This window comes from Erpetoichthys calabaricus, chromosome 3 (genome assembly GCF_900747795.2).
Source record: "Erpetoichthys calabaricus chromosome 3, fErpCal1.3, whole genome shotgun sequence".
In the NCBI taxonomy this organism is placed as follows: Eukaryota; Metazoa; Chordata; class Cladistia; order Polypteriformes; family Polypteridae; genus Erpetoichthys; species Erpetoichthys calabaricus.
Genome location: NC_041396.2, coordinates 286,889,882 through 286,914,603, shown reverse-complemented (window position 1 = coordinate 286,914,603; position 24,722 = coordinate 286,889,882). Strand labels below are relative to the sequence as shown.

General features: G+C 40.2%; 1 protein-coding gene across 3 annotated transcripts in view; it reads left to right on the top strand.

Annotated features, from left to right (window-relative positions):
- The first annotated feature begins 9,946 nt into the window (after nt 1-9,946).
- Nucleotides 9,947-24,722, top strand: part of LOC114644558 (alpha-2,8-sialyltransferase 8F-like) — a 58,236-nt gene continuing 43,460 nt past the window's right edge. For all 3 annotated transcript variants that reach the window (XM_051924364.1, XM_051924363.1, XM_051924365.1), the window contains exon 1: nt 9,947-10,099. In XM_051924364.1, the coding sequence (XP_051780324.1) occupies nt 9,999-10,099 (101 nt within the window). In that variant the 5' untranslated portion in view covers nt 9,947-9,998. The remainder of the gene's footprint in view (nt 10,100-24,722) is intronic.

The window sequence follows — 24,722 nt, the reverse complement described above, 5'->3', positions numbered from 1 at the left end:
CACACACACATATAAATATTTCTCCAGCTGAATTTTCTCAATGTAACTTAATAATAGCCAAGTGAAAGATATAATAGCAACAGTTCAGAAAAAAATAAAAAAAACAGAATAACTGAGATGGCTAAAGGATCACCCCCCTGTGCCAGTACTTTGTGCAACCACCTTTTGCTTTGATTACAGCCTTGTCTGTTGGGATACTCGTCTACCAACTTTGCACATCTAGACTGTGCAATATTTGCCCTTACTAATCTAAGCATGGAACTAGTAAGGTGTGAACTTTTTTCAGGTTCTTGACCAAATCTGGGTTCCCTGCCTGTTTGCCAACACTGAGATGAGACAGAGTTTTGGGGCCAATGTTGACCTGATGTGCAAATTACAATTTGGCCATTATTGGCTGAAAATATAGGGTCAATATATTTGATCACAGAGGGCCCACACTGGTCCAGTGTTTGCTGTGTACCACTTAATGTCCATGGTATTTTCTTGGAAGTAGGGTGTTATGTGATTTGAACGTTGTGTGGGTACCATATTATATGCACTATATGGGATACTGTAGTGTACCTGTTTTGACTAAATGCAGAGAGATAACACCATAATGCTCTAGAGATACGCAATAGGCAAGATTGGGTGCTGACGTTACATGTGTTAGTATGAAAAGTTCACATTAAAATAATGATTGAAAGTACAGACAGCACTGGCAACACAATTGCCTTGTACACAAGATACATGAGATACACGTGTTGCATGCAGGAAGCTGTTTTGCTCAAAATGTCCAGTTACATCGTGCTATGTCCCGTCTCCAATTGGGATTCCTGAACCTCTATTACTGTGTAACTTCATGGAATCACAGACATATATGCAATCGGACATTGCTCAAACAGACAATTGTGGGTGCAATTCCACATCTGTGGTCCAAACTCGAGCAAATTTTTTAAACGTATCGCACTTTGTCAGGAGGTGGCACGAGACTTCTTTGGAACCCAAAATTTTGATTTTGGTTGTACCTTTTGGGAGGGTTTGTTTTTACTATAGGGAGTTTTAAGGACAGTGCTTTTTCCATGATTTTAATTCCTGAAATGTGGTCACATAATTATGTTCTGCAAAAATGATTATCATTTTTTGAGTTTTATCAGTATTTACTCATGTTTGTTGTCAAGACTATTCCTCCTAAGAAAAGGACTGTTGCTCCTAATGTGACAACGGATGATGTCCTGAGGGATCTCCTCCCAGCTCTGGACCAGGGCATCACTGAGCTCCTGGACAGTCTGAAGTGCAACCTGGAGGCATCGAATGGACCGAAACATAATGTTCTAGAGGTGTTATATTGGATTGAGGTCAGGCGAGGTGGGGGGGGGCAATCAATGGGATCAATTCCTTCATCCTCCAGTAACTGCCTGCATACTCTCACCACATGAGGCCAGGCATTGTTGTGCACCAGCAGGAACCCAGGAGCCACTGCACCAGCATAGGGTCTAACATTTCTAGGTTTCTTGTGCTTCTGTAAAAATTTCCCTTAAACCAATTAAAGATAGATAGATAGATAGATAGATACCTTTGGGACTGGGGTGATGCAAGATGTTTTCCAAAGCTTTGGGACTCTCCCCTGTTCCAGGCTCAGGTTGAAGATGCGCTGTAGAGTACTCCCCAGCTCCAGCGCACAGGCATCTATCTATCTATCTATCTATCTATCTATCTATCTATCTATCTATCTATCTATCTATCTATCTATCTATCTATCTATCTATCTATCTATCTATCTATCTATCTATCTATCTATCTATCTATCTATCTATCGTCGATGCATTATCGTCGATGCATTACTCGATTCCGGCAGCAACATTTCCATTGTTGCTCGCCGATATGTATTACCACGACAGTGGAAAAAAATAAAGACCAGTATTACCTGTGTACATGGGGAAATCCGTAAATATAAAACAGACAGATGTTTCATCAGCTATGGAGGATCGCTTAAAAAAATCCCCGTGGCGGTCCTACAGAGTCCACCTTTCGCGGTGATTCGGGGGCGGGACTGGTCAAACATTAAAAGCGGTGTACTAATTACTACTCCTGGAAAAAATTTAGGCCTAGCTATAGACAGGGATGACTCCACTTCAGCTGTCTCCACGCCATGTAATCAGCCGGCAGAGAGAGATATGGAAGTCCAAGAGGTAGATTGGGAGATTCCTGGGCTGTCTTAGGCGGACACATCATTACCCTGTGCCTCGACGAGCCGGGAGGAATCCCCGCCCCTTGAGGTCAGACCAGACCCTCTCTTTGAAATGCACTTTCAGTTCAGAGAAAAGCTGGATTCTTTCAAAAGGGAGCAGTGGAATGATAACTCCCTGAAACATGCAAAAAATGCAGCAGTACTTGTCAATGGCCAACACACTCATCAGTCCATGCCACAGGGTCCTCACTTTGTGATAGAAAACGACCTATTATATCGAATAGCTGAGCATGAGGGGGAGCTGGGAAAGCTGTTGTTAATCCCACGAATTAACCGGCGGCAAGTCTGTCAGTTAGCACACACCCACCTCCTAGGATGATATCATTTCCTTCCCCAGCCCTTAAAACTGCCATCTTACCTCCAAGTATTCATTTGTGTTTTGGACTCAGTCTTGTGAACATCTCTGTTCAATAATTTCAAACTTTTGCAGCTGTGATATGAAACCTTTATAATGTCTGGAGATTCATTCTTCTCACTCTATCGTTCAATCGATGGATCGATAGATAGATACTTTATTAATCCCAAGGGGAAATTCACATACTCCAGCAGCAGCATACTGAATAAAAAAACAATATTAAATTAAAGAGTGATAAAAATGCAGGCAAGACAGACAACAACTTTGTATAATGTTAACGTTTACCCCCCCGGGTGGAATTGAAGAGTCGCTTAGTGTGGGGGAGGAATGATCTCCTCAGTCTGTCAGTGGAGCAGGACATTGACAGCAGTCTGTCACTAAAGCTGCTCCTCTGTCTGGAGATGATACTATTTAGTGGATGCAGTGGATTCTCCGTGATTGACTGGAGCCTGCTCAGCGCCCGTCGCTCTGCCACAGATGTCAAACTGCCCAGCTCCATGCCTACAATTGAGCCTGCCTTCCTCACCAGTTTGTCCAGGCGTGAGGCGTCCTTCTTCTTTATGCTGCCTCCCCAGCACACCACTGCGTAGAAGAGGGCACTCGCCACAACCGTCTGATAGAACATCTGCAGCATCTTATTGCAGATGTTGAAAGACGCCAGCCTTCTAAGTAAGTATAGTCAGCTCAGTCCCCTCTTGTACAGAGCATCAGTATTGGCAGTCCAGTCTAATTTATCATCCAGCTGCACTCCCAGGTATTTATAGGTCTGCACCATCTGCACACAGTCACCTCTGATGATCACAGGGTCCAGGAGGGGCCTGGATCTCCTAAAATCCATCACCGGCTCCTTGGTTTTGCTGGTGTTCAGGTGTAGGTGGTTTGAGTCGCACCATTTAACAAAGTCCTTGATTAGGTTCCTATACTCCTCCTCCTGCCCACTCCTGATGCAGCCCACGATAACAGTGTCGTCAGCAAACTTTTGCACATGGCAGGACTCTGAGTTGTATTGGAAGTCCGATGTATATAGGCTGAACAGGACCGGAGAAAGTAGAGTCACCTGCGGCGCTCCTGTGTTGCTGACCACAATGTCAGACCTGCAGTTCCCGAGACGCACATACTGAGGACTGTCTGTAAGATAGTCCACGATCCAAGCCACCAAGTATGAATCTACTCTCATCTCTGTCAGCTTGTCCCTGAGGAGCAGAGGTTGGATTGTGTTGAAGGCAGTAGAGAAGTCCAGAAACATAATTCTTACAGCACCACTGCCTCTGTCCAAGTGGGAGAGGGATCGGTGTAACATATAGATGATGGCATCCTCCGCTCCCACCTTTTCCTGGTATGCGAACTGCAGAGGGTCAAGGGCGTGGCGGACTTGTGGCATCAGGTGGTGAAGCAGCAACTGCTCCATGGTCTTCATCACATGTGACGTCAGAGCGACAGGCCTGCAGTCATTCAGCTCATTAGGACGTGATACCTTTGGGACTGGGGTGATGCAAGATGTTTTCCAAAGCTTTGGGACTCTCCCCTGTTCCAGGCTCAGGTTGAAGATGCGCTGTAGAGTACTCCCCAGCTCCAGCGCACAGGCCTCTATCTATCTATCTATCTATCTATCTATCTATCTATCTATCTATCTATCTATCTATCTATCTATCTATCATCTATCTATCTATCTATCTATCTATCTATCTATCTATCTATCTATCTATCTATCTATCTATCTATCTATCTATCTATCTATCTATCTATCTATCTTCAGAAATAATAGGCTGGATAGCGAAACAAACACCCATTTGTTTAAATGAACATATAGTGGGGTGTCTTATAGATGGATGAATATGCCATTTTTGCCTAACAGTCTAGATTCAATAACCCATAATGACATGTTTTCAGTAACTTTTGCAGATTTATTAAAACTCAAAAACTGAGTTCTCTCACTCATGAGTATTCAGACCCTTTTTTGCAATGAGGACCCAGTTTGTTGTTAGCTACATCCTGTTTGCTTTTGTTCTTCTTGAGATGAGTCAGCTATATATAACTTTAACTGACTTCTTCTAGTCTGTATACTTTGAGCATTAAGACAAGCTATTTTTAATCTGTTGTTTATGTAGCTCTTTTCCCAACAACACAGACACAGGTAGGTTCTTAGAAACGAGCGTTTATTGATTGGGCTTGTCTTATTCACACCGTTATGCCTCCACGCCGTGAGAACTACATGGTGAGTAATCAGTACAAAACACATTAGCGAATACATAGCAACTTGTATACACGCACAATGAAATAAAAAACATTTAGTGCAAACTTGAAACAAAAGATGTTTTACAAATAAAATACCTATTTGGCCTCTTGTCATGAAAAGAGGTCCTAGAGCCTCGTGAGAGACATCCACCCACCTGCAGTCCATGGGGCAGGTCTTTCTCATGTTCTTGCGAGACACATTTCTTTACATACAGTACATATTATCTTATCTTATTATCTTATCTTAACAATAACAAACAAATTGTAACATGTTTATTTACTATACACGTTACGTTTTAAATTTAGATATTTTAAACTTAAACTATATATTTATGAAGTTATGTAACCCATTATAAATCAATTATCTACATGAACTTTACATTAAATATTGTTATCTACATGAACTTTACATTAAATATTGTTCAACAACATTTACAACTTATTTTACTAAATTGTGTTCAGATGTGTCCTGTTTGCTTTAATTATTATATTAATTATTATAATTGTCTAGGGGCGGCACGGTGGCGCAGTGGGGTAGCGCTGCTGCCTCGCAGTTGGGTGATCTGGGGACCTGGGTTCGCTTCCCGGGTCCTCCCTGCGTGGAGTTTGCATGTTCTCCCCGTGTCTGCGTGGGTTTCCTCCGGGCGCGCCGGTTTCCTCCCACAGTCCAAAGACATGCAGGTTAGGTGGATTGGCGATTCTAAATTGGCCCTAGTGTGTGCTTGGTGTGTAGGTGTGTTTGTGTGTGTCCTGTGGTGGGTTGGCACCCTGCCCAGGATTGGTTCCTGCCTTGTGCCCTGTGTTGGCTGGGATTGGTTCCAGCAGACCCCTGTGACCCTGTGTTCGGATTCAGCGGGTTGGAAAATGGATGGATGGATAATTGTCTAGAACTTGATTGGAGTCCACCTGTACCAGTGTATATAAGGTCCCATAATTCACAATGCATATCCAAGAACTCTCTGTAGATCTCTGCATTCAAAGTCTGGTGAGGCACCATTTAGAACAGTGAGGTTTTCATTATAGTGGCTAGAATGCCAGTCCTGCCACCAACCACCTAGGTTTTTACCTGCAAGTTGGAGGTCTGGATGCAAGTTAACACCATACTCCAGGGGGAACTTTATTTGTCCCCAGGGAGAAATTCGGCTTTTAGTAGAAGCTCTTCAAATGAATAACTACATAAATAGAAAAAGTAATTAAATACATACACTTCAACAATATGGTCTGAACACACCAGAATGACTAAAAAGAAAGAAAATTAAAAATTAAGAAAACTTCAGATTTGACTGCCACAGTAACAGTGAGGCATTATGCAGATGTATTGCTGTTGCATGTTTCTTGACACACTTCTGATGAATAGTCCAATGGCGGAAAGTCCTCATTGTTAGTGTGTCACAGAGAGGATGTGCAGCATTGTTCATAATGGCTGTCAGTTTTGTTTCAATCCTCTCTTTTGCTATTAACTCCAGGAGGTCCATAGTGCATACCATAAGTGAGCTTGCCCTTCCAATTATCTTATTGATTCAGTGGGCTTCTCTTGAAGTGATATTACCAGCCCAGCATACCTCAGAGTTGTAGAGGATATGAAGGATGTCACTACACACATAAAAGCAATGCAGTCTCCTAAAGAAGAAGAGCCTGCTCTGCCCTTTCTTCTATAGTTCTTCTGTTTTACGTGACCTGTCATTAATGTGGATCCCTAACAGAAGACAGGAATTTCACTTGCTGAAGACAAAACTAATGGCAGAAAGGGTTACAAACAAGCAACAACTGTAGACAGCTGCAGTAAAGGCCTGGCAAAGCATTAGTAGAGTGGAAACTCAGCACTTGGAGATGGCCATGGGCTCCAGACTTCATCCAGTCATTGTCTGTAAAGGAATTTCAACCAAATATTGAAAGTGATCATTATATGCATGATTATGTTAGTTTATAAGGGCGACACGGTGGCGCAGTAGGTAGTGCTGCTGCCATGCAGTTAGGAGACCCGGGTTCTCTTCCCGGTTCCTCCCTGCGTGGAGTTTGCATGTTCTCCCCACGTCTGCCGGGGTTTCCTTCCAACAGTCCAAAGACATGCAGGTTAGGTGCATTGTCGATTCTAAATTGTCCCTAGTATGTGCTGGGTGTGTGTGTGTCCTGCGATGGGCTGGCACCCTGTCCGGGGTTTGTTTCCTGCCTTGTTGGCTGGGATTGGCTCCAACAGACCCCCGTGACCCTGTAGTTAGGATATAGGGGTTGGATAATGGATGGATGGATGTTAGTTTTTGCAAAAAAAGTCTCATACACTATTTCTGGCAAACCCCTTAAATTAAAGATGAAAGTCTACATTTTAGTCACAAAATGATTGCTTCATTTCAAATCCATTATGGTGGCATAAAGAGCCAAGATTATGAAAATTGTGTCATTGACAACATACTTATGGACCTAACTCTGTTCTGTCTTCTTCCTGTTTATTTTCAGGTCTCCATCTTCCAAAGCTCTTCTCCATTTTTCCAACTTCCTCTCCACATTCTCTTTTCTGGTGCTAAAACACACAATATCATCAGCATAAAGCCTGCACCAGGGGGACTGGTCTTCTGTTCCATGACTCAACACATCCATAAGCAGATTAAAGAGGTAAGGAGTTCAAGAAAATCCCTGGTGCAGACCTACTGTACTCTGGGACTTTGCCTGTTACCCCAACTCTGCTTTTAACCTGAGTTCTCACTCACTCATTCATAGCCTGGACATTCCTCATATACTTCTCTGGTCCTCCTTTCTCTCTCGTGCACCTCCAGACCTCTTGACGTGGCACTCTAGCCCAAGCTTTCTCCAAATCAATATAACACCACATGTAAATCTTTCTGTTTTTCTTAATACCTCTCTATGAGCTGTCTGGCTACCATAAAACCAAACTGCTGCTCCCCCTATGGTGGTCTCTTCCCTAAGCCTTTTCCTTATAGCCCTTTCCCAAATTTTATTGTGTGATACATCAGCTTTATGCCTCTAAAGTTTCCACAGTTCTGAATATCATCCTTCTCCTTATAAATGGGTATAATCACACTCTTCCTCCACTCATCTGGTGTTCTCTCATGTTCAAAGATCTTCATTAGATCCCACAACACATCTATTCCCTCTTCTCCTAAACTCTTCTACACTTCTGCTGGTAGAGGTTTACTACATGAGTGAAACAGAATCTTTCTTCTCTAATACTAGGGTGCTGTACCGTGTTAGCCATTATGAATGTAGAGAAAAGCCAAGCAAAATGACACCTTTTATTGGCTAACTAGAAAGATTACAATATGCAAGCTTTCGAGGCAACTCAGGCCCCTTCTTCAGGCAAGATGTAATACAGAGACTGGAGTTTCCTATGTTTATATACACACTCTAGGACAAGAAACAACATTGGTAAATATTTAAATGATAGATTTTGAATGTAAAAAAGTAATAGATTCATTCAGGCTAGGGTTAATTTAGCAAGAGAGAAAAGAACAATGTATTGTCAAGATCTTTGGATAAGATAACTGTCCAACAAAGTCTTTTGAAGTTTGTAATGAGTTTTTTCAAAACAATGTGGGTCTGTAGACAGGTTGTCTGTCATTCTGAGAGATGTAAACAATCCTCATATCTGGCCATAAAACTCTTGTCTTTATTCAATCCATGTTGTAAAGTATTAAATTTTAGCATGAGTTTAACTTCCCATTCTTTTCTCTCTTGCTGTGTTTTGAAGTTGGCGGAGAAACTGGACAAACACTCCGCCAGAGAATGAACTTACACAGGTTCCACATTTAACATGGCAACACAGATGTTCCTGTGGCGGCCCACTTCAACAGCCATGGACACTGTGAGAAGGACTTTAAGGTCACAGTGCTTATGGGCAACTTCAAAACACAGCAAGAGAGAAAAGAATGGGAAGTTAAACTCATGTTAAAATTTAATACTTTACAACATGGATTGAATAAAGACAAGAGTTTTATGGCCAGATATGAGGATTGTTTACATCTCTCAGAATAACAGACAACCTGTCTACAGACCCACATTGTTTTGAAAAAACTCATTACAAACTTCAAAAGACTTTGTTGGACAGTTATCTTATCCAAAGATCTTGACAATACATTGTTCTTTTCTCTCTTGCTAAATTAACCCTAGCCTGAATGAATCTATTACTTTTTTACATTCAAAATCTATCATTTAAATTTTTACCAATGTTGTTTCTTGTCCTAGAGTGTGTATATAAACATAGGAAACTTCAGTTTCTGTATTACATCTTGCCTGAAGAAGGGGCCTGAGTTGCCTCGAAAGCTTGCATATTGTAATCTTTCTAGTTAGCCAATAAAAGGTGTCATTTTGCTTGGCCTTTCTTCTCTAAGAAAAAGTTGACCATTCATTAATATACCCATCCTTGATAAGTGTTGCTTGATCTTTAATAATAATAATAATTCATTACATTTATATAGCGCTTTTCTCAGTACTCAAAGCGCTATCCACACAGGGAGGAACCAGGAAGTGAACCCACAATCTTCCACAGTCTCCTTACTGCAAAGCAGCAGCACTATCACTGCGCCACCTTTACTTTAATAATTTCTGAAAAATGTTCTATTCTTCAGGAATGTCTTCAGTGTGCAGTGTTATCTGTAAAATAAGCATTAAGGGTTTGTGTACCACATGTACTCACTAACATAATACTGCCAGGATGGCTCTGGTAGCCACAGCATTAACATTCTTAAACCAACTAATTCTATTTAGGGCTGTTTAGGGTTGAAGCCTGTCCTGGCAGCCTGAACAGTAATGTAGAATCCATATCTGGATGGGGAGGCCAATCAGTGACAGGACTTATTGAGCACCGAGATATCTATCGCATATATTTCTATAATTAATGGAGGGATACCCAGATGGGTATTTGCTAGCATAGAGTGTTATCTCCCAGTGTGCAGAAGTGCTCTTTACCTGTCATCTTGATGGACTAAATGGCCTCCAGCTGTCTGTCAAATTTCTTTTGTTCAACCTTAAGGAAGTCCTCAATGGTTATTTTCCTAAATAGATACACATTAACTTTCCATCTGTCAAAAAGTTGCAAGGGGTGAAAGTGCAATTCAGGAAGAGGCAGATTTTGTCACGTGACTGACTGAAGTTAACTTTTTTTTTCTTTTCATTTACTTGCTGCTGTCAGATAAGCAGTGCTCAGGAAGGAGTCAAACAGCGGCAGACATGAAGTGCCAGAGAAAGTGGATTTTTCTCCAAGTCACGCTTATGTCAGTCTTCGTACTCTACTTAACCACTGTGTTCTTGAAGATGAAACATGTTATGGGGTAAGTACAATAAAAAAAAGAATATAATGTTAACGAGTACATTTGTATAGTAAATCTGGTGGGACAGAAACCTAACATAAAAAAAATGTAAAAGAGGTAAAGACAGGCAGGCATAAATAAACACAGCAGAGCAAATGAGCCATTTAGTATTCAGAGATTAAATTTGAGACTTATATTAAACCTTTCCTTATTTGCATTCTGTGTATGTTGGATGGGAGCCTTGAGAGTGAAGTACCAAACTAAATTTGTAAATAACAAGTGAAAAGCTGTAATGCAAGGAAAAATATGTCAGCAATACACAGCAATCTTAATCTTCCATTGAAATATATGTATATATACTGTATATTCACTTGACTTGAACATTCCTAGTTTTCATCCTTTATCTGTATGTTTATCATTCATTTGCTCAGAGGTTGATTCGCTTGCTGCTTCCTGAGCAGCTCTTCTTTTCTCCACCTTAGCGGTCCGCTTCTTCTCTTCTTTTGTGGACATCTTTTTGCTTTAAAACTGATTAAGTTAGTGTTTGTGTTGTAATTACTTAGTACGGTTTCTTTCATTTTTCACTTAAGTCTTCAATCTGCCTCAGGAATGATTTAAGATATAAAGAGGTAGAGGAAGTGATGGCGAAGGTGGTAGGGAATGAGAATGGTGCCCATATGCATAAAGTAAAATAAAAATAAAAAGAGGAATAACCTTGGAGGTCAGTCATCAGCCTGAAAGCGGATAGTAGACGTCGCGTAGTATATGTGTACCAAATTTCAGGTCAATAGGTCGAACAGTTTGCGAGCTTCAGGTGATTTAAAATCCTGGACAAACAAACGGACAGCCACAGTAGCGTATTATATAAGAAGATATAATACATGATGTTTAAAATATTAATTCATATTTAATGAGTAAATGGTAAAAAAAAAAATGTTGCATATGAGCAGTGCCAGGTTAAGTGTTGCTGTTTCTGGTCTATTTGCTGTCTGTGTGGAGTTTTGCACATTTTCTTTTTGTCTAATTTTCCATCCATGTCACTTGTGCACCCCCTCACTGGCCCGTGCCATCCAGGCCATTGGAATCTCATATTAGTGCCCTGCCCATGATACACAACTGTAAATGTTGTTCTTTCCAGATGCCAACATTGTCTCTGCTAGAATATTGGCTTGTCTCAGTGCTATCTCAGCCTGAATGATGAAGCACCATCTCCAGCTCAGTCTGGCAAAGATGAAGCTCCTTGTTATTCCAACCAGTCCATCTATTCAACACCTGATCTCTGTAAAGCTGATCAACACTTGCACAAGGCGACAACAGTTTTGATAGAGGAAATGGTATAAGGTGATGAGAAGGACAGATCTGAATTCAAGAAGGGTTCATAACCGAGAGGATTGCTATTAAATAACCAAAGATAACGACATATAACCACAGCCTTTGTTATCAACCACAAAAAGATCTCATTTAACTTTCTTTTCACCTCCTTGTAACTGGGTGTGACAGCACATCATTTAGTTCAAATTCATATTCTAGGGTTCATTGTTTTGAAGATGTACCTGTCAAATTCTCACAACCTCATGTTTACTCCAACTACTGTATATCATTGTAACTGTGAACAATTGAGACCAGACATACTATAGCTGGAGGCAATGCATTGTTCATTTTTACCAGTAGTCCACTGACATCTTTGAATGTCAAAGTATAATGTAGTTTGTCCCTTGTACAAGCTATATTTATTTTTTATATATGTAATAAAGTGTTTTCTGCACACATGACACACATTTATATATCTAACCACCCTTTTTTTGTGCTCTTTTCAGCCAGGACAATGTTGGCAAGAGCCCCATTGCTCCTTACTTTTTACATTTCTGCCCCTATTTTGGGCTTTGCTCATGAGTCACTGGATTGGTTTAGAAGTTGAATTGTTTGACTGTTCCAACACACATTTAGACAAAATTCACTCGGTATTCTCCAGATGTATAATATATACGTCTGACCAAGTGATAGCATCTCCAGCAGTAAAATTTTAAGCTTCAGTATACTCTGGGGCACAATAATGTAGTGGCCAATGCAGGGTTTTGATTTGATTAATCACCAATAAGACCTCCAACCCTAGGATGGCAAATTAATTCAGGTAATAGGGTATAGGATCTCGGTTTCACGCTCTTGTCAGGACGCTAGAAATATGAAGAGAGCTGTACAATTTATGAACACAGTTCATATATGTCAATGTCAATTTATTTATACAGCACATTTAAAACAACATAGTAATGCTGTGGCCAAAGTGCTTTACAATAATAGAATAAAAGAAAAACAAAACAATTAACATAAAAAACATAAATAGAAATAAAATGTATGAACATAAAATAAGATACATAATAAATAGAAGTAATGTTATATAATCACAAAGAGGAAACCATCGGTATTACCGAAGGTCACGGAATGCAAGTGAATAGAAATGAGTCTTTAATCTTGTTTTGAACAGTTCAATTGTAGACGACTCCTTTATGTAATGAGGTAAAGAGTTCCACAGGCGAGGAGCAGCAGCTGCAAAAGCCCTGTCTGTCCCCCTTAGTTTTACACTCGGTACGAGGGACAACAAGAAACAACTGACCAGAAGATCTAAACACTCTGGATGGCTGGTGTAAAACACACAATTCAAATAAATAGGCAGGAGCAAGCCCATGTAAAGATTTAAAAACTAGCAGCAAGATTTTAAAATCAATTCGAAAACTGACAGACAGCCAGTGTAAAGAAGCTAAAATAGGAGAAACAGAGTCATACTTTCTTGCCCCAACCATAAAGTTAGCGGCAGCATTTTGGACCAACTGTAACCTGTGCATCAGAGATTTGTTAATCCCAGAATACAGCGAGTTGCAATAATCGAGGCGAGAAAAAATAAAAGCATGAGTAGCTTTCTGAAGATCCCTAGAAGATAAAAAAGGCTTCATCTTACCTAACAGACAAAGTTGGAAAAAGCAACTCTTGACTACAGAATTTACTTGTTTCTCAAAAGAGAGGTTACTATCAAAGGTAACACGAAGATTGCGGACTTGAGGTTTGGAAAAGACAGAGAAAGAGTCGAGAATTCCAAGACCAATTTGGGCTTTAGCTGATGGACCAGAGTCATATATCAGCAAAGGTCTACATTAACACTTTCACTTTCTCTGTGGTGATTTAAAATGTGGCTGAAGACTTGTTTTCATGTTTCAATTCTATCTCTTATCTTAAATAAAACTTTCCTCTGTTTTAGAGAAAGGCACACAACTTTTGAATTCTGATTTTTTTTAAATTCATTAGTTTAAGATGTATAAGTTCTTTTGCTGGTTATGAAGTTTTTGCTGCCGGCAAGTAGTGTCTGTTTTCTCACAGTAGCTTGCCTCTGCGATTGCTCAGTGTGTGTGTCCATGAGTGCATGCATGCATGAGGTGCTGCTTTGGCCTTTCCTTTCAGATTTAAGGTGATATACATATAATATCCAGAGTTTATCCTTCACAAGATAATTATCTTTAGTTAGTTTAACACTAACACTATAGTACTGTGGTCTATAGAGGGCGCTATCGCTCCCTTGAACCCTCAGATTTGACTCCAGACACCAGGTAAAAGTCCAATACTTATTTATTAGGACAAGAATAAAGTGCACCAAGCACCTACACTCCACTATAATCATATAAATTCACACTACATTACAATAATCAATCCTCCACTCCCAGACGCGTTGCCACCCTTCCACCCAGCTCAGCACAGCGTCTGAGGATTTCCCAGAGTCATTTATAGTCCTTGACCCGGAAGTGTTTCACCCTCTCTGTCCACGTGACTAAGAACACTTCAGATAAAAATCCTTTTTCTTCACCCCGGAAGCATGTCATTCCTCTTGTCCATGTGACTCGGACGTACTTCCGGGGCGTAGGGCAAATAATATTTGTTCCTCCCTGCAGCGTCCTCTAGTGGCCCCCATGGCAGGGCTGGGGATAAAAACTGCATTGTCCAGGATTCCCTGCTGGCATTCGGGGCACCTCCATGATGCAGGGAGGGCTCCACCGGGCAGCCTGGGGATATTGGCCGGGATGAACGGATGGCCATATATCACAGTACATTAACTGACTTTGTCCTGTCTATTAAATTACACTTAATAGTTCTCATAATCAAAGTATATATATTGTGTGAGGTTAGCAATGCTTGGTTCACTTCCTGGAGAGCGTTCTCCATACACGCAGAAGGATTTTTCAGAGTGCTTTCTTTTCCTTGTTCAGGAGATCTCCTTCTTTGCCTTTCTGGTTGAGAGTACTGCAGTCTTTTCTTCGAGGATTTTACACAGTGTCCTCGGATTCTAGAAAAGTTATGTCAACGGGTCATCAGTCAGTGACCACTGTTAGTATTGCAAATGTGTGGTTTACATATGGTCTCTCTCTTTCTTGCCCATGAACTCATTGCACCTCAGAAAGGTTGGACTAATAGTAATCTCAGAAATGAATATCCCTCTTTTTAAGTCCAGCATGGTTGCCCTCTGGAGTGATGGGACTGTTTCGACCTTTGTTGCGGCCACAACTAATCAGCTCTGGGTTCTGGCTATGGGCAGCCATTTTATGGCCAGTTGAAGCCGTAGCATAGTGAGAGAAGAGCAATTAGTTAGGGTGTTAAAAGGGTTTTATATGGAGATATAAACCCATACTCTTGGTTGACCACTGGTGCAAAGTCCTGTCCATCAATGTTAGTCATCCTGGATTTATGGTCCTTTCATAAGAAGTTGAGTCCATTTTGCACCTTAAAGAGAAATGTCCTTGGCTGTAACATGGTCTGGAGTTGATTGTTTGATCAGTTAAGGCTATAGATGCTGCATTTCAAAGGAAGGCCTAGGCAGGGAAGTTGAGACTTTTAGCTAGTGATAAGAGCATCTGGCAACAGTTTGTTAAGCTAGGTCTTATGTTCCAGCCTGGTAAATTGGATAATGACAGTCTGTTCTACACCCACTTACTGTCTCATTCTTGAACTCCTCTGGTCACAGCTCTCTGTTACAATTCTGCAGAGTCTGATTTTGTTCAGCTTCTTCAAAACTCCACAGACCACAGTGCCACACCAGGAGCTGTCTCAGAGCAAAATCCTGGGGACACTCAACTTTCTTCCATCATCAAGCTGGGGTTGCCCATCAAGTACCTTCTTAGCGGATATGATTTCATTGTGTCAAGGATAAACTTGAAAGAATAAGAACTTAAGAAATTTGAGAGAAGACCTTTCAGTCCATCAAACCTGTTTGTTTAGCGAATAGCTAAGCTGTCCCAATATCTCATCTAGATTCTTCCTAAAGGTTGTGAAGGTTTCTACTTCAACTCCATGTCTCAGTAGTTTGTTCAACAATCCCACAACTCTTTGCGTAAAGAAGTGCTTCAGAAGGGCTTCAGTTTTAAATGCACCTCCCCTTAAATTCCACTGATGTCCCTGAGTACATGATTCACCCTTTAAGCTGAAAGAATGTTGCTGGATCTACTTTATAAATGCCTTCGAGGATTTTGAAGACCTGCATTACATCCCCATGCAGTCTTCTCTGCTCAAGACTAAATAGATTTAATTCTCTGAGTCTATCACAGTAGGACATATTCTTAACTTCAGGGAAGCAATCTGCACAACTTCAAGTGCTGCTATGTCTTTATTGTACCGTGGTGACCAGGCGTCTCATGTATAACACTGTGCATAGAATTCACACTAAAACATGGCATACGGAAAAAACTAGAAATGTGCATATGCACAAAAAAGTTCAGATGCATACAACTATGTATACAAAAAGTTCCACGCACTTCCCCTTTATAATCCCAATGAACGTGAAATTTAATGTCTGTGCACATGCCTATAGCTCCACCCTGACTCCTCCCATAATTTTGCATATTTGAATATACAAATCAATATAAACTGCCCTTTCCGTTCAGTGTTTTGTTAAGAGATAATGGGAACAGCATGTGGAAAAAAGACAAATTTCAGCAAATACAAAATGGAGTCAAGGAAAAACGTACTATTTGTTGGCTTAAGCAATGGTATAAGCAACAAAAGGAAGCTGATGGAGTGATACAGCATGGCGGAGACACTAGAAAGTTCAAGTTCAGAAAGTTGCATAGTGCCCGAAATAAAAAAAAGTGGTCAGATATCAAAGTTGATGTGAAAAGTGAGTCTCAGCCCACCATCTGTTAATTCTGTTTCAGACATTATTATAAAAGCTGACACTCGTGCTGAAGACGCGACTCCATGTGGTGATGGTGCTGCTGTGCCCATCACATCTTCGGGTGCTGGTTGCACACACACCTCTGCCTCAGAAACCACTGGGCGACCATCTGGCTGTGTACTGACGAACCCTGTTCTGGAGTCACAAAATGCAATAGTGGATGCTATAAGAAATGTGGCCAATGTACTAAGGAATTTGAAGGCCGTACTATGTGATATTGACCACAAATTAAATGAATTGTTTAAAAATAAATACTGCATTTGATTACCTGTTTTTTATATTCTGCTAATTACATTCATATGAAGTTGTAAGGCTGTCCAATTTGGCTGATTATTTGGTGGGTCAGGCTGAGGTTCATCATACAAAATCTCTTTACGTATGGGCAAGCCATGACATCATCATCTATAAATATGCGCAGTCTTCTAATTCTTCCATTTGCAATGTCTTCTAACAATACTAAAGCAGCTATGATAGTTGGAATAGTTTGGCCATTCTGTGCATCATTATATTGTTACAAAATGATTACAATCAAGTGAATTAAATTTGTAAACAATATGCAATTAATTATGGTGTTTTTGATAATGCCTGCTTCATGGATGCGAATATAAAAAAGAAAGGTCAACGAAACAAACAGTAGCACTGCTTTGAGTGGAGCCAGTTTGCAAAACAGAGCAGAAAAGTGCATACGCAAAGTGTGAGGCTGCCGTGAAAATGTGCGTGGCTTTACGCCAAACTTAGTTTTTATACATCTTGAAGTGAGCATGGAAACAGGCGTACGCAACATTTTTGTGTCTACACACAATTTATAGTCCTCACAGGTGGCGCAGTTGTAGTGCTGCTGCTTTGCAGTAAGGAGACTGTGGAAGATTGTGGGTTCACTTCCCGGTTCCTCCCTGTGTGGATAGCGCTTTGAGTACTGAGAAAAGCGCTATATAAATGTAATGAATTATTATTATTACATGAGGCCCCAAAAATGCACACAGTAATCCAGATGTGGTCTCACTAGTACATTATAGGTTGAGCATAACATCCTTTGACTTAAAACCAACAGTTTTTATGATAGAACCTAACATTTTATTTGCTTTTTTTAATTGCCTCTGTGCATTGCTTAGTTCAATGAAAATGTTGCGTCAACATAAACCACTAAATCCTTTCCAGAGATTGCTTCTTGTATGATAGTGTCTCCCATCCTGTATTTATAATTGTTGTTCCTTTAGCCCACATGTAGCACTTTGCACTTTTCTACATTAAACTGCATTTTCCAGCTGTTCACCTAGTTATGAAGGTTGTCCTGGTCTTTTTGAATTCTTTTTGCTGCCTCCTCAGGCTCTGCCATCCTTCCAATTTTAGTCTCATCTTCAAATTTGATATGTTTACTAATTATACCAGAATCAGCGTCATTAATTTAAATCAAATAAAAAGTAATGGTCCAGGGACAAACCCCTGAGGGACTCCATTGATGACCTCAGTGAGGAGCATTCTCATCTCATCTGTACTCTTTGTCTCCTGCCAGTTAACCAACTAGAGATCCAGTTTTGTAGGTAACCTCTTATACCTACAGTTTCTATTTACAGAATTAATCTTTGGAGTGCGACAACGTATAAAATGCTTTTAGAAAATCAAGTCAAGTTCCAGGTCTTACCAAGCCTGTGTCCTGGCTATGGAAGACTGGGGGCTTTTGGGAAATTTTGAGGTCTTTTTTTAGTGGCAGGGGAATGACAGTGATATCAAAACTATGTTAAAGGAATGCACTGCATACTTCATTAGTGGAAAAACAAGTCATCTACCTACAAAGCCTTACAGCCTGTTCAATGAATTGTTAAGTCTTAGGAACAGATACAGCTAGGCATCTGTGATGAGTTGCATGGTTGTTCTTATTCTGACATACAGTATGACCTGCTTTCTAGTGGCCAGAAAGTAGCCCTGGCTGCATCAGTCACTAGCAAAGATATGACCAGAGTTGTTTGGAGTCCATTTTTGATAGCCCTGTCAGTGGCTTTTTCAGTGAATTCACATGTTTTGTGAAGGACAGTGGGATTTGTTATGTTTTAAATGCATTCTACCATCCTAAGGCTTATAGGTGTTTCATCTTAATCACATTTTTAAAATAGCATAAGAGCACATTTGGCAGATGGGTGTGCATTCCTTTCCTTCATCTTAAGACGGTACAGGAACACAAAGCAGTTAACGACAGGCAGTACACCAGCAGCTGTTATGTTTGACTGTGAACTTCAACTTCCTTCATATCATTTGCTTGTTTTGTACTTCAGTACATATGAAAGTGTGTCCAAAAATAAGCATAAAATGAAGCAGCACCATGATAGATCACAGCAAGTCAGAAAGCCAGACAGTCTTCGATTTGGTCAGGATTTGGAGAACACACTGAGATCATAAGATGAAATCTTTCTGACTTTGTTTCTTTAAAAATTGTAAGCCCATTAGGATCAGCCACATTTTGCTACTTGATGGATCCTAATGATATGTAAGCCTTTGCAAGGTGACTGCACCACCAGCCCTGAGCTCTGCTTAGATTTTATAACAGAGATTCAATTGAATACCTATTGGTTCTTGGAGGACCCTGAGGTATTTCCACCTCCAGGTCTCCAGACCTACATGTGTCTGAACTAGGCCAGTCCAATTCAAATATTTTATAACCTTTGAATTTTAGAATAATGTTTGGTTTTGGAAAACAAAAAGGACAACATTTTCTGCAGTTTGAGGAATTCATCCAGGAGCACATGGAAGAAACCAATGTGAACAAAGGAAGAACACACAAACTCAGTGCAGAGAGCTCCCAGGACTTGAATTCCTTGTTGAATGGCATCAGAGCTACCACTGTACCACAACATGTTTGAGTAATTATTGTGATGTTTCTGTAGTCATTTAATATTTCTCTAGGGGTCATAGTGAACACAGCGAGAGGGATGTTCTGATTGTGATTATTTAAAGTTCACAGCAGTGTGTAGTTGATTGCCATAAAACTGTTTGTGGCTTGAGAGAGAGTTTTTGTAGGGAAGTGGCTTTAGATTAATAAACTGTATTCAGAGATAAACTACTTTGTCTGAATTCTTAGTGTTCGCAACAAGAATAAACAGAATTTTTGGAAATGAAATTTTCTGAGAAGGAGGAAACATTTAATTAACAAAGAAAGGGAAAATAAAAACTCAACAGCTATAAATAACAGATTGTCGGCTGCAGTGAAGAGCAATAATATTTAGGATGTTGCTCTGGTCTGAGTAATTAGTAAGCTTTCAAATCTTGCAATGCTGCTTGAAAGATTGTAAACCCTAGTAAAATTATCTATACTCATAAAATTGTAAGACCCTCTGTTTGTCTTTTGAATGTTTCGGTGTGATGTTATTTTTCTGTTTTGCACAAAAAGGACCTCATTTCAACCCTCAGTTTGCATTGTGTCTGTACACAACATACCATTAGTAGCATGTTAAAGTCAATTCTAAAGGATCCAGAAAACCAATGTGACAATGCTAAAAAGGAGAAACGTGCTGAAATTTTCACATTTTGTAATACAACAGTGACACACAGTGGATTTAACTTGGCTTTTACAACACTGATCAACAGAAAGACTCTTTAATGTTAAAGTAAAAATGGATCTCTTAAAAGTGGTCTAAATGAATTACAATTCCATCCATCCATCCATCCATCCATCCATCCATCCATCCATCCATTATTCAATCCGATATATCCTAACTACAGGGTCATGGGGAACTACAAATACAGGACAAAATTATTGATCACACAAAAATTCATCCCCTTTATTATGTAAATATTCACTTGAAGGAGATGAATACTTATGCAATCAGTTATTTTGTGTTTTAGATGTGTACATTTGTTTTTGCTTCATCATTAAACAGTCTTTGTAAACAGTTTAGAAAGTTGGAACATTTTTAGTTTTTCTTTATGTCACATTTTTTAAAGTAAATATTTTTGTAACGTGTCACATTCAAAAATAACAGTAATAATTAAATGTGGGGCTGCAGCTCTTACCAGCGCCAAGCCAACAGACTTTTGCTTATTTGTTTATTTAGTTAGTTTTTTGTTTTTTTAGTTAGCTTATTGCCTGAAAAAGCTCTTTTGAAAACTGGTCAGCCTTTTTTAATACAGTGGTCTACCTTCTCATATCATTTTGTTCTGCTCTCTCAGCACTGATGCTGTTCTCATATTCTGTTTCCACCATTTCACAAACCTCCGTTTACATCGTCGGGTATCACCCTCTGACTATTTCTAGATATTTGCCACAGAGCACCAACTCTTGAAAATGGTGGGGAAGTCTTCCTTCCCTCTTTGGTCACATGGCCAGTGATGAGAGCAGCTGCAATGCATCAGGGCAATTTGATACTTCACTGCTGGATAGCAAAGTTGACTCTCCTTAGTAATTAATTATAAGGGGCCAGCTGATTGCAGTTCATTACTATGGCCTACCATTGACCATTGTCAAACAACTGGAACACGATGGCATGCCAACTGTTGGACAATTTTCTTGGTGGACCATGGACTCCTGGAAGAACTTGGTATTAGAGGCATCAAGTAGTTGTAGAAACAGTCATCATGGGATCATGTTTGTTATCTCAAAGTTTGTCCCTCTCGTAGGTCCAGACTATCCCACTGTGAAAAGTATGTGTTCACCAGTTTTCCATTCGCCTACAGCAAGGACTGTCCTGTCACCATCCACCATCAAACTGCAGTCAATTCTGAGTCCTTTTTTTGTACCTGCTGGAATTCTGCCATGCTGTTGTTGTACACTATAGACAACTCTAAGTTTCTTTTGGACTGTGTGATATTCTGTGACAGTAGCCTCATATTGTTCAAACTAAATTTTAAGAGGACTGGACCTGCTTTAGAGCTCATCAACATTCAGGTGGTGACTTTCATCTCTGGGTTAAATACAGGATAAGTGACACTAGGGGTTCAAATATGCTAACACAGGTGTTGATGTCAGGGCCTCCTTCAGTTGGCAGAACATGTTCTGTTTTCTAGAGTCCACCAGCACTTGTTGCCTCTGTTGGTCAGTGCATGGATTGGCACTTCTGTGTTCACAAATCCAGTCACAAACTACCGAACTCCGCAAACTACAGAGCTCCTCTATGTTACAAGGACATGGCCAGTTGTATACGATGGCAATATTCTTGGGGTCAGTGGTTACCCCACTTTCACTTTACAATATGACCAAAAAACATGGTTTCTCTATATAGAACTAGCAAAGAGGTTATGTAAACATATATATACATATACATATACATATATATATATATACATATCTACGTATACACATATCCACATATACATATATATACATACATATACACATCCACATATACATATATATACATATAAATATATACATATCTACATATATATACACATATATATATATATAAATATAGACATACATATATACATACATACATATTCACACACACACACATATATATATATATATATATATATATATATATATATATATATATATATATATATATATATATACTTATATATTCACGGCATTCGTAGTCTGAATCACAATCTGATTGTATGGGTGTTTACCTACCAGGTAACGCTTATGGTTGGCCAGCAAGTCAGCTAACATCAGCCATGGTGCCTTCAGTTGTGAGAAGCAGATCATAGAATGGTTGAAAATAGTTTACTGTCAAATAATGCAAAGAGTACACGACACGTGTTTTGCCCTAATTCTGGGCTCATCAGGCATACACACTCACTGCACTCCCTTACGGGAATCGAACCTCGGACGTCAGCGCTAGAGGCGAAGCCCCTAACATTGCGCCACGGCGTGTGGTTCGTTTAGTAGATCGGGGTAATTACATTCACGGCATTTATAGTCTGAATCACAATCTGATTGTATGGGTGGTTACCTAACAGGTAACGCTTGTGGTTGGCCAGCAAGTCAGCTAACATCAGCCACGGTGCCTTCAGTTGTGAGAAGCAGATCATAGAATGGTTGAAAATAGTTTACTGTCAAATAATGCAAAGAGTACGCGACACGTGTTTCACCCTGATTCTTGGCTCATCAGGCATACACACTCACTGCATATAGCCAAATTCCCGGGCTTCGCAGCAGTGAAGTATTGCTTTTAAATTTTAATTAAGAAGAAAAGAAAACCTTTTTAAATTGAGGGAAAATATACCAATAACAATTTGTTAAGGATCTGTTTTTTTATGAAGCTGCCTTTACACAGCCTGTCCGCTGTTTTATAAACGAACGCCATGTAAGGCTGTCCTTTCTCCTTGCTTAGCGGTTCTGTATTGTTTTATTGTTCGTTTATTACGATTGTTATAGTTATTGTGTAGGTATTTGAGAGTCACTTTCTGTTCAGGTACCCATTTCCTTTATGTAATCCGTGGATTCTCCGCTATTTTTTGTTTGTTTATTATGATTATAGTTATTTATTGATTCCCTTCTTTAGCTGACTGCCTGCTCATATAAAGCGCTCTGCTGTTTTTTTGTGAAGCAGTCTTTAGTGTAATGAATGTTTTTTTCAGCGCTCTTTGGGGCTCTTTCTTGTTTTCTACGTACTGCGTTCACAGTCAGTTCACGTGATTACGTGAGAGGCATGATGACGCGATACGCAACCCCCCCTCCCACGGCCAGCGAGCTGCAGTCCATTACAGTATATGGACAAAAAAGAGGTTCCAGTTATGACCGTTACGCTTTGAATTTCGAAATGAAACCTGCCTAGCTTTTGTAAGTAAGCTGTAAGGAATGAGCCTGCCAAATTTCAGCCTTCTACCTACACGGGAAGTTGGAGAATGAGTGAGTGAGTGAGTGAGTGAGTGAGTGAGTGAGTGAGTGAGTGAGTGAGTGAGTGAGTGAGTGAGTGAGTGAGTGAGTGAGTGAGTGAGTGAGTGAGTGAGTGAGTGAGTGAGTGAGTGAGTGAGTGAGGGAGGGAGGGAGGGAGGGAGGGAGGGAGGGCTTTGCCTTTTATTAGTATAGATTTAACATTTTGCTGACTTCAAGTCTGGTAGCTCCAATGACTGCAAACACTTCCATCAGTTGGACAAGGGTTCCGTCATAGCCAAAGGTGTACACCAGCAGGCCATTCAGATAGACCATGCATAGGATGGTGGAATGAAAGCCATCAGTCACTCAATGAGATAGTCAAAGGCATTACATAATCCAACTCGCATGACTATGAAATGCCATATGTGAAGGTGGAGTTCTTGAACCTCAAGAGCTGCAGCAAAGGTCCAGGCAGCTGAGCCAGGCGGAGTCACGTATGTGCCCATCAGTGTGAGGCAGTGGGTAAGAATCCAATTTTGTGACAGCATTCAGCCATCTGTAGATGATGCAGAAGCACCAACTGACATTCTTTCTCTTAACTAGGACTCCTGGAGCTGCTCACAGGCTCAAAGAGAGTTTATTCACACCTGACAGTGCCATTTCCTGGATAATCTTCCTGTAATGCCATTTTATTAGAGGTTGCTACCACTTTGCTAGGGTAAAATGGTCAGAGGTTTGTGATGTGTATACAATGTTAAGGTCAGCTTTGAAAATTTAGACAGACAGACAGATAGATAAAAATGTATTTGTCCCGAAGGGGAAATTTAGCATTTTACAAAAACTCTTTAAACAACATAAACTTTGGTCTGAACACACACCAGAATGACTATAAAGCAGAAAATTTAAACGAAAGAAAACTTGTGACTTTGCAGTCCCAGTCTCAGTGAGGCATTATGCAGACATAGTGCTGTTTTTATAAAGGACCCCGTTGCATTTCTTGACACACTTCTGCTTAATAATCTGTTGGCTGAAACTCCTCAGTGTTAGTGTGTCAGAGAGAGGATTGCAGCATTGTTCATAATGGAACTCTGTTTTGATTTATTTCTCTTCTTCTCTACAACCTCCAGGGGGGTTCAGAATGCGTCCAATAGCTGCGTCTGCCCTTTTAATTAGCCTCTTGAACTGATGTTACCAGCTCAGCACATCAAAGCGTAGAAAACCACACTGTCCATCATAGAGTTATAGAAAATGTGAATGATGTCACCTCACACATTATTCAGTGTGCTTTGTTCATGTCATTTCAAAGTAAACTGAATTGTTCTGACAAATTTCATTGAAGAAATGTCTCAAATTTCCAATAGATTCCAGCTGCATACATCCAGAGCTCCATTCAATTGAAGAGGATAGATAGAGTCGCTTTATATTCTCCATCAGTGATAACACCCGGTTGCACTGTGGTTAAGATCTTGGGGGGGGTGTTACCTGACAAGTAAACCAAAGGACAAAAACCTGCAATCTAGTTGGCTGTCCAGCAGAGCTACTGAATTGGGAAGCTACTGAATTGTGGAAGCTACAGAGGTCTACAACTGGACCCATCTACAAATTTCATCAAAATTAGTCGACTGGGATCCAAATTGTTTCATTCGGAAAGACAATAGTACATTGGCATTCAATGCAGAAAA